This window comes from Suncus etruscus, chromosome 14, assembly GCF_024139225.1.
Source record: "Suncus etruscus isolate mSunEtr1 chromosome 14, mSunEtr1.pri.cur, whole genome shotgun sequence".
Lineage (NCBI taxonomy): Eukaryota > Metazoa > Chordata > Mammalia > Eulipotyphla > Soricidae > Suncus > Suncus etruscus.
Window position 1 is genome coordinate 90572424 of NC_064861.1, and position 14504 is coordinate 90586927.

The window sequence follows — 14504 nt, forward strand, 5'->3', positions numbered from 1 at the left end:
ACTTTGGTTTGTTCTTTTTGAGGTTACTGTGAGTTTATCATAACAGGAATGCTAAAAATAGCCAGTCTAGTATGGAAACAGCATTCACTCACCAGCGTGAGTAAGAACATGACATGCAGGTCTGGGCCAGATCAGGAAGAAATGGACTTCATTTCTAGACAAGAATACTTAGAGAAGAAAGATTTGACAACCTTACTGTGGTGGTGGTGGTGGTGGTGGTGGTAATAGGAATAGGAATAAGGGGGTTTGGTTTCTTCCCAGCTAGGTGTTAGGGGGTCCACGTGTTGCCAGGATTTGAACCCAGGGCTCTTACGTGCAAAAGCATCGCTCCAGCCTTTGCTGCATCTCCCCATCCTGTCTTTGGCAATCTCAAGTTGCCTGGTCTGCCCTGATGAGTCATGGAAAAATACTTAATTTTGAACCATGGAATTAAAACTGGAAATGGTCTGGGACTAGGCATTTCTGAGCACCTGCTCAGCGCTAGACCTCATGCTTGGGAGTCATCATCTGAGGAAGGAAAACTCGTCTTTTAGCCAGTGGGAAAAGACAGTTCTCCGCCTTGGGAGGAGATCTGGAACAGGGCTATTGAGAAAGCTGTCGTGTCGTGTTGTTCTGGTTTTTGATACGTGTGAATTATTCTACTATCAAAAGCAAGCTGCTACAAAAGCTCAGGGAATTGAAGGCTTAGCCATCTCGGAGCAGGGCGACACCTGGGCTGATTTTAGTTAGTTTGGGGCCACACTTGGCCTTGCTCAGTGCTTAGGCTCAGAAGCAAGTGTGGGTCAGCTGCGTGCAAGGCAAGCACCTACCTCTGCCTTGTGCCCTCTCGGGGTCTGAAAGGGTGGGTGCTGAAGATTTGAAAGGAGGTGAGCGCATTGCACAGGCAGAGCTGGAAGGGATCCTTAGGACCCTGCAGTGAGTTGGGGCTCGTAGTTTTACAGCCAGTGGTTTCACAAACTGATGGGTTCTCACAGTCCCTTCTGGAGCGTTTGAAAACTCGGTTCCAGGGCCGAGATGTGAGTCAGAGAGTGCCCGCTCTGAGGGTGTGGATCCATGAGTTCAGCCCCTGGCACTGACACTGTGACTCCTGGCACCACAACAGATGTGACCCCTGCCCTTCGCAACCAAGTGTGTGAATCCTGGATATAGAAATAAAAGAGGGCAGGGACACGGCTCACATCATTTGCAGGAACCCAAGTTTGGTCCCTGACACCAAATGACCTTTTCAGCACTGCTGGGTGTGCCCCAATAAAAATAAAATAAATCGAAAGGGCAGGGCGGCTCTCAGATGTTTTAGTTCGAGCTTTGATGAATTGGATCCAGACAACCCCAGCTGACTGGTGGAATGCCTGCCTCTTAGGCATGAGGCTGACTGACCCCAACACCCTCTGTCACACGTGCTGACAGGATCCCCCTCCAACATGGGACAACAGAGGGAAGGGACGGTGGGGCTGGGATAACCAGGGGGAGTTGGCATCTGCTTTATCTGTGAACATTTTAGGCCCCTGAGGAATCTGCCAGGTCAGGAAGGAAAGCAGCAAGTGCCATAGAAGAGGGGCCCTGTTTGAGGGGGAGGGGAGTATTACACTTACGGTTTCCTCCTTCCTCTCAGGTAGTGCTTTAGGGTCTGCCTCATGCAAAGCAAGTGCAAAACCTCTGTTCTATCCCTTTGGCCCAGAACCTTTTTTTGAGAAACCTACTGGGGGAGAGGCATAGTGTAGCGGATAGGGTCCTTGTCTTGCATGTAACTGACCTGAGTTTGGTCTCCAGCATCCCCTATGGTCCCCTGAGCCTGGAGAGAAGTAAGCCCTGAAGCACTTTTACTGGGGTGTGGCCCAGTAAAGGAGGAGATTAATGAAGAGGCTAGGAAGAGGGCTGAAGGCTTAAAGGCTGTAGCCTGGAATTCAGCTCCCAGCACTCATGGTCTCCCAGGCATCCCCAGTGTTGTTCCCTGAGCCCTGCCAGGTGTGGCTGCAGGATTAAAATCAAACGCAGAAGCTGGAGAGAGTCCAGTGGGCAGGGCGCTTGCCCGAGGTCAAACAGTTGCAGCTCGGAGCATCCAGCTGTGCTCCTGTCAGATGGACCTGGGAGCCGGCTGCAGGACACCTCCCGGTGGACCTGGCACAACTTTGGTGGGGGCCCACTTAAGGCAGCACCCAGGACCTGCTCCCAGTTTCTGTTTGGGAGTCTCTTCTGGCATTGCTCAGGGGACCTTGTATCAGGGGTCAAATCCAGGCCTTCTGCCAACAAAGCCTGTGCTCGGCCCATTAAGTTTTCTCTGTCACTTAGGGACAACTTTTGGATCTGAATAAATCCTCACCAGGCTCAGAGAGAGTACAGAGGGGAGGGTGCTTTCCTTGCACGCCACCAGCTCAGGCTTGGCCTCCAACATCCCATTTAGTCCTACCTGGAATATAAGCACCTCCAAGAGTAACCCCAGAGTATTGCCAGGTGTGGTCTCACCTCTCCCCTAAAAAAAGAAAGAAAAGAAAGCCCCCTTCCTTTAGGTCTGGCGTCTGTCCCTGGGACTGCCCTTGGCTGTGCTGGCAGAGACAGCCATAGGGCACTGGCATTTGATGGGCAGCAGCTGAGTGCTTGTTGATTTGCTGCGTCGTGACCACAGAGGATTAAAAATAATTTGTAGGAAGGGAGAAAAAAAGTCAGTGGTTTTTATCTTGGGTGGGGGTGGGAAGTGGGGGAGTACCACTCTTACTGGCGTGGAGAAGGCAGACCACAGTCATTCAGAAAGGAGGAAGGTTCTGCCTGGCGGTACCAGCATGGAGGGAGCCTCACTGCAGTTAGTGAGGGACCTCCCAGCCTCTGTCCCCACACCTCTGTCCCTTTCCTGACTGGAAAGCTGGACACAACCATGTCTCGTAACGCTGGCGCAAGCCAGACATATGGGGTAGCATTAGCCATTGGGGTCACGCCTTCCCAGCCTCATTCCTGCAGCTCTTCCCAGCTACACAGGGGAAGAGCGTTTTGCTTGAGGCCAGTTCATTTGTCTGGAGTCACCAGGCATAAATTGTTACGCCTCTCCTGGCCACAGTATCTCACTGAAGTGCTCAGTTTTTTAATTTATTTTTCTTTCTTTTTTTTTTGGGGGGTGGGGGGGCATTCCTGGCAGTGCTCAAGGCTTACTCCTGGTAGTGCTTTGGGGACCAAATGGGAGTGCCAGGGATTAAACTTGGGTCAGCCACGTGCAAGGCAAACATCTCTCGAGCTCTCAGCTTTTTTTTTTTTTTTTTTTTGGTTTTTGGTTTTTGGTTTTTGGGCCACACCCGGTAACGCTCAGGGGTTACTCCTGGCTATGTGCTCAGAAGTTGCTCCTGGCTTGGGGGACCATATGGGACACCGGGGGATCGAACCACGGTCCGTCCAAGGCTAGCGCAGGCAAGGCAGGCACCTTACCTTTAGCGCCACCGCCCGGCCCCCAAGCTCTCAGCTTTTATTCTTGGTTTGACCAACAATCGCTTTGTGTTATTTGGTAGCTCTCAACTTGACGAGAGCCCCAGACATTGTCATCCTCACCCCTCTTGCAGATGGAAGTGTGCCTCCCCCCCCCCCCACACACACACACTTGTAATAATGGGCACCCTTGTCAGGAACCTGCCTGGCTTTCTTTGCTGGCCCCCAACCCCTCCCGCCCCCTGGCTTTGGCCTGGGTTTGAGCTGCTTGGGACCCTGGCTCAGCTGTGATTCTTGTTTAAAGCCTCTCATCTTTGTCAGACAGTCACGGGAATGTCTGGTGCCATCTTCCCTCGGTGAGAGCGGTGGACAGAGAGCACCAGATGCCAGAGTCCGGTCATGTGCCGCTCAAGTGCTGGGTCAGAGAAAAGCCCTTGTCTCCCTGCTGCGTGTGACCCTGCAGGGCACATGTGAATGGAGCGGGCTTGTCAGCAGCCCCGTGAGGAGACACTGTGCACTGGGGTCCCCAGTTTAGCCTGCTCCCCTCTCCCGCACCCTTGGTTTCTGCAGTCTAGAATTGTTCCCCTTCTCTCTGTCAGTTGGAAGCCTACCTACTAACCAGGAGTTTCCACCTGATTTTATGTGTGGGAGATGGGGCTGGGAGGTTTTGTTGAGGGAGAACGGGGTTCTGTGGGAGCAATGACTGCTCAGAGAACTAGGTGGTACCAGGGAATCAAACCAGGGCATCCTCAACCCCTTTACTATATCTCTGACACTCCTAGAGTCAGCCTGAGCATCACTGAATGTCTTTGCACATAAGTAACGGGGGTCAGTCCCCTGGTTTGATTCCCAACATCACATATGGTCCCCTGAGCACAGCCAGGAAACACCATCGTATATGGCCCCACCTTCTTGCTGGCTCCTTGCACTTGCTCACCCCCAGCCCTTACCTCACCCCCAGCCCTTACCCCACCCCTGGTCTGGGCGATAGTGCCCGTCCTGCTGCCCTTTCTCGGGTTGAGTAAAGCTTGAGCTTGAATTTGGTAAGCAAAAAGGTCACCCTGTGGCTGGGCCATTTCTGAGAAACGGTGCTGTCCATTCCCATCAGCCGCTTTCTGCCACTATCCCAGAGTCACAGATTACAAGTGACAGGGGACAGCTTGCATGTAAGGGGCACTTTCAAGGGCAGGCTTGGTGGTACTCTGGCTGGCTTCTGGGGGTCCCAGCGGAGCTCAGCATGGGTTCCGAAAATGTTAGTGGCGGGAATCAAAAAGGAATCTCTGCATGCGCGCACACGCTCTTCCCAGCTACCAGTTCCCATGAGAAGCAGGCGTGAGGGGCCGAAGCAATATCACAGCGGGGAGGACAAAGTTTGCCAGGAGTGATTTTTCAGCACCGCCAGGTGTGACCACCTCACCCCCCCCCAAAAAAAAAAAATGGAAAGAAATAGGTGTGAGCAGAGCTTAGGGAGCCAGGCTGGGCAGAGAATGGAAGGAAGGGGAGAAGCAGTGTCTGGTCTTCCTCCTGGGCCACATGCCCTGTCTCTGTCGTGCCAGTAAATTCTGGAGAAATGACCTTTGATCTGATGGGCAGATGATGAAGCCTGCTTGGAAGCTCATGAGGACCTTGTTTCACTTTGCCATGAGCCTTTGTGCCCTCGTGTGTGACTTCCTCAGTTCCTGAACATTGAGGTCACCCAACGGACAGAGACAGTGGAGCTGCCCCGGGCTAGGTCTGAGCTAGGTGTGAAGTGCGAAGACTAACAGTGGAGGAGCCTTCTAGAATCTCCACCCCAGAACCGCCATCTGGAGTTGCATTAGGATCCAGGACACCAAGCACTGCTGGAAAGGCTGGAGCAGCGGGGGTCAGACTACGGCGGGGACACAGATGCAGTTTTAGTGGAGGACAGAGGTCACCGGGACTCAACGGAGGCTGCTCTGGTTTCAGGGGACATTTTGAAGTCATCTCTCTGCTGGACACTTCTTACTGCTCCCAGCTCCAGCCTAGGGGCTGTTCACAAGTTATTTGGGGGAGTTGTTTTGTTTTCCTGAGAATCTCTGGGTCACACCCAGCCGTGGTCAGGACTTACTGCTGACTCTACACTTTCCTGGCAGGGCACAGGGGGCCAAGGGTTGAACCTGGGTCAGTGTGGCAAAAAGCACCTGACCCACTATGGCTGTAACCCCAACATTAGTTTGTTTTCTTGGTTTGGGGTTACATCCAGCGGTGCTCAGGGCTCAGCATTCGGGTCATTCCTGGTGAGGCTTAGGAGAGACTATATATGGGGTGCCAGGGATCCAACCTGGGTCTTCTGTCGAGGAAACACCCTACTTGCTAGGAGGCTTGGTTCCTGCATTTGTTCTTTTTGTCTTTACACCCTGTCTTCCACGTGCTCTTGCTAGTCCCATTTCAGAGGCACAACGATGTCCCTTCTGAGGTCCCAGTGAGTGGGAGAAGAGTTCTGGCCCAGGCCTGTGGCTCGAGAGCTGTCTCTGAGAGGCCCAAAGAGTGGTCAGACAGCATGCCACAGGCACCAGGAGTGCAAGGCCGCCCCTTTCCTCCCTTAGGCCTCTGCTCACCCCTTCCCTGCACAGCAGTGCCCAGACAGCCTTAGTGAATGGACCTGGGCTGTTTCCAGACTTTGGGGTGTGCAGGCTGTACTCTGTCTTGATGCTCTTAGAAATTAACCCATGAGCAGAGCCCAATCCCAGGCTATCCCCAGAAGTCGGGCCCACAGTAACTAGAGATAACAAGTATAGGAGAAAATCCTGTGGATGAATAATTTTGTTTCTAAGCACTGTTTTTACTCTAATCAAATCCTCTAATTCAAATTAAATTGGAGGTCAAGTGAATGAATTTTTTCTTCCTTTTTTTCCTCCTAAGACATAGTGATTTTGTCACCTGCCCTTATTCTTCTGGGAGTTTCTCCCTCTTCGTTCAGGCCAGCCGTTTTCTCCCTTCCCTTGGGCCCAGGAATTATGCCTGGCCCATGCCAGCGAGTTGAAGAGAGTTCTGATGGGGTTAATCGAAGTGGGGCTCCAGTTCTGTGTTGTGTTTTGATACAAGTCGATGAGTCATCGCTTAGCAGAGCCGTTCGCCATCTCTGACAATGCTTGATCTTGACAGAAGAGTTTTCTAATCTGGAAATGGGTGGAGAGGTGCGCTTCAGAAATGCAGAGTCAACACTTGGGGAGTACTGTAGGGGGTGCAGAAGGCAGAACAAAAAGGCAGATTTAATAGGCACTGTGCTGGGGTCTGTTCTGAGGCTTCTCCCCGGCCCTCCTCCCGGCTCACTGGAATGCTGACATTAGGAAAAGGGGAAAATACAGCTTCTGTTTGCCTTGCTACAGCTCCGTGGCCGGATGCCTGGCCCCCTTCCCAGAGTCCGCGAGAGAACTTCAGATGTGGTCAGGGAGGTAGCCGGATGGTGCCAGCCTGCCCGCCCTGGTCCAGGCGGACGCACCAGCACCCGGCAAGAGACCCAGCTGCTGACCGCCCAGATTCTCCTTTGCGCACCCCCTTGTTGCTGAGGCTGGAGGGCCCTTCCCTGCAGACTGTGGCAGCTTTCTGGGGCCCTCACCCCCCTCTCTTCCCGCTGAGCTCTGACGCGAATCGCTAGAAGGGGGCAGGCCCATCTGGAAAACGCGTCAGACAAAAGTGGCCGCATGGGGGGCAGAGCGCCAGGCCACTTGCTGTCCTCGGGGCTGCATTCCTAATGGCCTCACGCACTCCTGCACTCTGGCGGGGTCAAGCAGCCACCTGTGAAGCCGGGGCTGACCTGGCATGTCTCCCTCCTGGAGTGCCTGGCACTTGGCCCCAGAGGTCTGCACTCGCTGCTTCCCTCGAGCAGGAAGAGCAGCAGAATGGAGCTCACCTTCTCGATTTAGGCTTATTGTAGCGACCAAGAGCAGCAACGCAGGGGCAACGCCTGAGAAACCAGCTGCTTTCAGGCCCCTTTGGGTCTGTTACTGTCAGGCTTTCTGCTTTGCTCCAAGATCTGCGTTTTCTCACCCAAAGCAGAAAGTACTTGTGGTGAGGACTGAAACAGTCTCTTCGCCTTCCAGTGTGACAGTTGGAGCTTCTGTCCTAGTGACACAGAAAAGGGCGGATTGCACAAGAGGCTGGACCCCAGAAATGAAGCCACCTTGCGCCCTTCCTGCAGGGGTAGCCTGGGCTTGGCATTGCCGCCATCACCTGTTCTGTCCCTGGAGCTGGGGAATGGGACGGGAATAGTCCTGGCATTGGTTGCAACCCTCTCTATGGCTGCGCGAGCAGCTTTCCAGATTCCTTGTCTGCCCAGGGATCAGCTGCCACTTTTGCTGTCTTTTTCCATGCCAGACACCCCACCCTACCCCAGTCCTCCGCGCTTTCATGTGACAAATGCCTACTTTTATTCCAGCAGCTCTCCGGCAGCGTTTACAGGGAAGTGGTGATGGTGTTGGGTGCAGGCTACCGGGGTTCAGGTGGAATGCAGGGGATCAGGAGTTGTGCTCTTGAAAATGAAAGGAGGCTTGACTTGGCAGGCACCAAAGAATATGGTTTACCACCAGCCCCTGACATCTGTTTCTGGGGGGTTACGCCTCTTGTCCACTGAGATTTTTGTCTGTGATGTCCTGCCCATCTCCACGTGTGGCCTTCCTGGCCCAAATGGCTCTCAGGCCGGAGCCTGCCTCTGCCACCGCTCCTGCTCCTGGCACACTCGCCCCCACTAACTGCGCCTCACCACAGTAGGCTCCAATCACTTGCCTCCTCTTATCCTGTTAGTTGGATTCAGGGCTCTTAGTCTACACTATTAGGGGCGAACATTCCCTTTCTGTACAAGTGAGGAACATTTCAAATGCATTAGCTTTGGGCAGGAGTGATGGCGGGGGTGGGGGTGGGGGTACTTGCCTTGTGCGTGGCTGGCCCAGGTTCAAACCCTGCCATCCCATGTGGTCCCCCAAACACCACCAGGAGGAATCCCTAGACATTGCTGGGTGTGCCCTGCTCCCTCAACAAAAAAAAAAAAAAAAAAAAATCTAGTGCTCAGCATCTTCTAAAGATCAGTTGTAAAAACTTGTTTGAACCGCCCTCTCCTCACTTCCCCTGGCCAGTGCTCCTGAAGTTCCGCACAGATAAAGGCAGAGACCCGGCTTCCGAGAGCTTCCGGGGAGATTCAGAGCTGCTGCTCCAGATTCGCAACGATGTCTTGGACGCCCTGGGAGTCCGCCCCGACCTGCTGACGGACGACTTTGTCAGGTTGGTCTCAGCCTCCGTGGATACACCGGAAATCCTGGGATGACATCCTTGATCACACGCTGTCTGTTCCCCACAGACCCCTGTTCTCTTATGGGGTGAGCACTAGTGACGGGTGGGGTGCAGGTCCTATTTGCTGAGAGAAGGCGTGAGTCTCTGGAGTTCGGACTTGAGGACAGCGGGAAACCTGCCCAGACTCTGCTGTGCCGCTTTTTCTTTACACGGACTCATGCCGTTGTGTGCACGAGGGTGTAATTGCACAAGTGACCGAATGGGAAAGAAACAGACAGGAAGGATAGAACCATCAGTCGCCAGATGCATGTTCTGGCTGGTCTAGCTGAGCCTGAACAGCATAGGGAAGCCCCTGTCCCAGCCCTGCTCGCAGGCACTGATGTTAAAAAAATTGATTGTATGTAGGGCCGGAGAGATAGCACAGCATTTACCTTGCATGCAGAAGGATGGTGGTTTGAATCCCGGCATCTCATATGGTTCCCTGAGCCTGCTGGGGGCAATTTCTGAGCGTAGAGCCAGGAGTAGTAGCCCCTGAGCGCTGCTGGGTATGACCCAAAAACAAAACAAAAAACAAAAAAGTTTGATTGTGTGGGGTCAGTGTGATAGCACAGCGGTAGGGCATTTGCCTTGTGTGTGGCCTATCTGAACTGACCAAGATTCTATCTCTGGCATCCTATATGGTCCCCCAAGCCTGCCAGAAGCGATTTCTGAGCTCAGAGCCAGGAGTAAACCCTGAGCACCACCTGGGGTGGCCCAAAGAAAAGAATTGGTTGTGAAAGTCTAGTGGAGAGGACTGCTGGAGTATAGTGGGGAGAGGAGGACACTTCTCTTGCACACAGTTGACTCAACTTTGGGTTTGATCCCCGGCACCTGTTATATCCCCTGACCACCACCAGGAATGATCCCTAAGACCAGATGCACGAGTAACCCCTAGAGCACTGCTGGTGTGGCAAAAAATGAAAAGGTCCAGTGATGACTAGGTTGTGAGTCCTTGCAGTAGCGCTGAGCCATCTGCTCGTTCCCATCTTGGAGTGTTTTGAGGGCTCCCAGAACTGCTTGGCTATGCTGCCCATTTGAGCAGTAACGGTGGCTGTTCTGTACCAAGCAGCTTTTTGGCACCAGGCCTGGTGGGAGCTACAGAGGTCCCCTTCTGATTGGTCTTGGATGGGCTGGAGAGTTCAAGCCCAGTGGGCCAGGTGTCCGAGTCCTGCCTCAAAGCTGAGGACCAGTCCCAACTCCACACAGCCCCAATTGTCGCAGGCACCCCTTGAAGTGCTTGGGTATTCCTGGACACGACCGCTCAGAAAGCACCTGTGCTACTACTTGGCGAGGCGAACAAACACACCGGTGCCTTGGAGCAGGGCTGGGGACCTCTGTGTCCTGCCTGCTGAGCCCGGGGCTGGGAACAGGCAGCTTAGGACCCGGAGAGTTTTGGGCCAACAGTGTAGCGGGCTGGGGTTTCTGTCTAACCCCTTGTGTGTCTCGGTGAGGGAAGCACTTATGAGAGGCTCCAGGCCACAACCATGCATGCAGCCGAGGTGCCTTTGTTTGGGCCGGGGGCTGGGGGGTGTCGCAGGTCGCTGCCCCACAGATTGCTTCGCCCGCCTCTGGCCCTTTGGCCGCCCGCCCTTTAAGTAAGAGGCGTGTAGTGGCCTCTTGAAGCCTGGCTGCGCCTGGGAGGAGATCGGGCTGGTGCCGGCGAGGAAATGAACTGCCGTCTGGCAGCTGAGCTTCCCGCTCATCCGTCCGCTGCCAGCTCCGAGCTCGGTGCTCACTTGAGAGGGAGACTGTGCACAAGTCCCTGTCTCCCTCATCGCTCCGCTCGCTCTGTCTCGCTCTGTCCTTCTGCCGTCTCATTTATTCTCTGCTGAGAGCTTGATTGCTTTTCAGATGCTGAAAGCAACAGACGCCCGCTGCCAGCGAGTGGGAAAGGGCAGCGGGCTCCCTCCTCTCCCGTCAGTGAGGAGGCCCTGCCAACATGGGTCTAGCCTCGCAGACTTTGCTCTGTGTTTACTCGCAGGTTTTCGCTTTCCGTGTCAGAATGAGCTCATGCGCCCCATCCCAGAGCCTCCTTCTGTCTGCGCGGCGCGGAGCTGTTTGTCAGAAAGCGCCGCGATCGCTTCATTGTCTGCGATGTACTTGCTGACTTAACCATTACCGCACTGGCAGGCTTTGAAATTGTTTATCGCTTCCCGCCAGTCTAAACATTTATCATAAACATTCACGATTTGTTTATGGAATGTAACTTCTGTTTTAAAAAAAAACCTTTTTTGTGATGAAATATATGTAACACAAAATATAGCATTGGAATCATTCTTCCATTCATCTTTTACATTAAAAAAAATTGTTTTGGTGCCAGGGTTTGAATCCTGGGCTGCACGCACACGCACATACGTGCTCTGCTTTTGTGCAGTATATATATATACACACTCGGTGGGTTTTTGTTGTTGTTGTTGTTTGTTTGTTTTGTTTTTGGGCCACACCCAGTGACACTCAGGAGTTACTCCTGGCTTTGCACTCAGAAATCGCTCCTTGGGGCCAGTGAGGTAGCACTAGAGGTAAGGTGTCTGCCTTGCAAGCGCTAGCCAAGGAAGGACTGCGGTTCGATCCCCCAGCGTCCCATATGGTCCCCCCAAGCCAGGGGCAATTTCTGAGCGCTTAGCCAGAAGTAACCCCTGAGCATCAAACGGTTGTGGCCTGAAAAACCAAAAAAAAAAAAAAAAAAAGAAGAAAAGAAATCGCTCCTGGCTTGGGGGATCATATGGGACATGATCGAACCATGATATGTCCTGGGTTAGCAGTGTGTAAGGCAAACACCCTATTGCTGCGCCACTGCTCCGGCCTCTGGTTCTTGTTTTTAAGTTTGTTTTTTAATTCTTTTTTTTGTTTTTTGTTTTTTGGGCCACACCCGGCGGTGCTCAGGGGTTACTCCTGGCAGGCATGGGGGACCATATGGGACACCGGGATTCGAACCAACCACCTTTGGTCCTGTATCAGCTGCTTGCAAGGCAAACGCCGCTGTACTATCTCTCCGGGCCCTGTTTTTTAATGCTTAGGCTCTACTCGATGGTGCTCGGGGCTTATTCCTGCCTTTGTTCTCCAGGTCACTCCTAGCGGACTCAGAACAATATGGGATGCCAGGAGTTAAGCCCACATTGGCACATGCAAGGCAAATGCCTACTCGTGATGTTTCTCCAGCTCTAATAGCATGTCTACTTATGTGTTTTATGTTCTAGCATACATAGGATCAGCATATGGGCTTCCTTAAAGTGCAATATTTGTTTATTGTAACATTCCTAGCAAAGACAATAGAAAATGGTGCAAGTTTTTGGAGGCTTTTCCCAGCAGTGCTGAGACAAAGGATCAGGCTGAGGGTTTTTTCCCTGATGGAGAACCTATGTTCTCTCTGGAACATCTATAAGTTTCTCTCCCCTCACACTGAAAACTTGTTTTGGGGCCACACCCAGCAGCGCTCAGGGGTTGTTGCTCGGGGATCTGCACTTAGGAATCTCTCCTAGCAGGCTTGAGGGACCATATGGGATGCCAGGGATCGAATCCAGATCAGCATTGTCACTCTGGCCCCAATTGCAAACTTTTTAAGTTGAAATGATTTTTTTTTTTTTTTGGTTTTTGGGCCACACCCGGCGGTGCTCAGGGGATACTCCTGGCTGTCTGCTCAGAAATAGCTCCTGGCAGGCACGGGGGACCATATGGGACACCGGGATTCGAACCAACCACCTTTGGTCCTGGATCGGCTGCTTGCAAGGCAAACGCCACTGTGCTATCTCTCCGGGCCCAAAGTTGAAATGATTTTGCTTCATTTAGAAATAGGGGCCGGAGAGATAGCATGGAGGTAAGGCATTTGCCTTTCATGCAGAAGGTCATTGGTTTGAATCCCGGCATCCCATATCGTCCCCCGTGCCTGCCAGGAGCAATTTCTGAGCATGGAGCCAGGAGTAACCCCTGAGCATTGCCGGGTATGACCCCCCCCCCCCAAAAGAAAAATACCTATAGAAATAAATAGGGGCCTTGTACACAGTCAAACTGGATTTGATCCCCAGCATAACACACCCTTCTGTGCTCAGAGCCAAGAGTAAGCACCTCTGGGTTTTTAACCCCTTTACAAAAAAAGATTGGGGCCCATGACCTCTGCATGCTAGTCACTCCAATTCCTGTTTTTGGGAAAAGGGGAGACTTATACCCAACAGTGCTCAGGGCTTACTCCTGGATCTGCATTTAGGAACCATTCCTGGTGGCCTTGGGGAATCATATGAGGTGCCAGGGATTGAACACAGGTCAGATGGATGCAAGACCTGTGCCCTTTTGGGGGGATCTTACATCCTGCAGCACTCGGATTACTCCTGGCTCTACACTCAGAAATGGCTCCTGGCAGGCTCTGGGGACCACATGGGATGCCGGGATTCGAGCCACCATCCTTCTGCAAAGGCCCTACCTCCATGCTATCTCTCCGGCTCCACCAGTGCCCTTTTTTGGTCATTTGGCACCCAGGGCTTACTTCTGGCTCTGGCTCTGGCTCTGGCTTCGGGACTGAGTAGTGAAGCAGATTCTTTGTCACCCAGCGCTACGAGAGTTTGTGTGTTTGGGGTTTGTTGTAATGTTATACCTTGAGCTGCCACGGTCCAGCTTCCAGCTCCATGGCTGGGTGCTTGCTTCATGGCCTCTTCCCTCTGCTGCTGACTCTTCCGCTTGCTCTTCGAGGTTTGCTTTCCCCTAGTCTTTTTGTCCGTTGTCTGTGTGGTAGTGGGCAGCCCCTGGATAGGGGTAGAGGCAGCAGTAGTTGCGTCCCCAGCTGAAGTTCATTGGGATTGATTCCAGCTTTGGGACATGGCAGTGCTGTGCGCATTCATGGGTTTTGTATGAACATGTTCAACAGGTTCTCATGGGCGAGGACCAAGCATGGAATTGATGGCCCAGACAGACACTCAGGCATAGCTTTTTTTTAATCTTTTTTTATTGTTGTTGTTGGTGGTGGTGGTGGTGGTGGTGGTTTGGTTGGTTCTTTTCCCACACGCAGCAATGCTTGAGACATACTCCTGGCTCTGCACTAAGAGATCAATCTTGCTGAGGCTTGGGGACCATTTGGGATACTGGGGATCAAGCCCAGCTCAGACTCAAGCAAGGGAAGCGCCCTCTCCACTGTCCTGTCGCTCCAGCCCCAAAGGAGTTTGACCTTTGGAGGAACTGCCCCCTGGCGCCCACCACACTGACCTTGGCTGTCTGTCCCCACCTCCCTTCCCTGCCTCAGCTCAGTAGGAGCTTAGTTAAATCTCAGTGATTTGGGTTGGTTTCCCCAGTGAATGGGAGTGGGGGTGTCTCCGTGTGCTTCTGTGCGTGTTCTGTAGGAAGGGGCTGAGTGGAGCGAGTGCAGCTGAAGGTGCTGTTTGCCTCCCAGGTGGCCAGCCTGGGCACGTGGTCACAGGGCTCTGAGCCAGGAGCAAGCGGTGATCACGGCTCGGGCAGTGGGGCACATAGGCCCTGATGTAGGTCAGCGTAGAAAGGAAACTTGGCAGGTGCACCGTGGCGCTTGACAGGTGCACTGTGGTGCCGAACCCCGGCTCCTTCAGGAGGAAAAGATTATTTGAACGGAGCACACACACCCTCTTTTGGTGGAGCTTGCCCAGTACCCAGCTTCTTAGGATCTATCTGGCCCTATCTGCCCGTTCTTGGTCTTGTTTTGGGGCCGCACCCTGTGGAGTCAGGGTTTACTCTTGGCTCTGTGTAGGAATCATTCTTACAGGCTCAGGGCCATATGTGATGAGGGGATGAACCAGGTCAGTAGCATGCAAGGCAAATGCCCTGCCTGCTGTGCAGTATCTCTCAGGCCCTTT

General features: G+C 53.1%; 1 protein-coding gene across 1 annotated transcript in view; it reads left to right on the plus strand.

The window, feature by feature from the left end:
* Window positions 1-14504, plus strand: part of SAE1 (SUMO1 activating enzyme subunit 1) — a 61564-nt gene that overhangs the window by 44018 nt on the left and 3042 nt on the right. The window contains exon 7 of the mRNA XM_049787296.1: window positions 8502-8646. Coding sequence (XP_049643253.1) covers window positions 8502-8646 — 145 coding nt within the window. The remainder of the gene's footprint in view (window positions 1-8501; window positions 8647-14504) is intronic.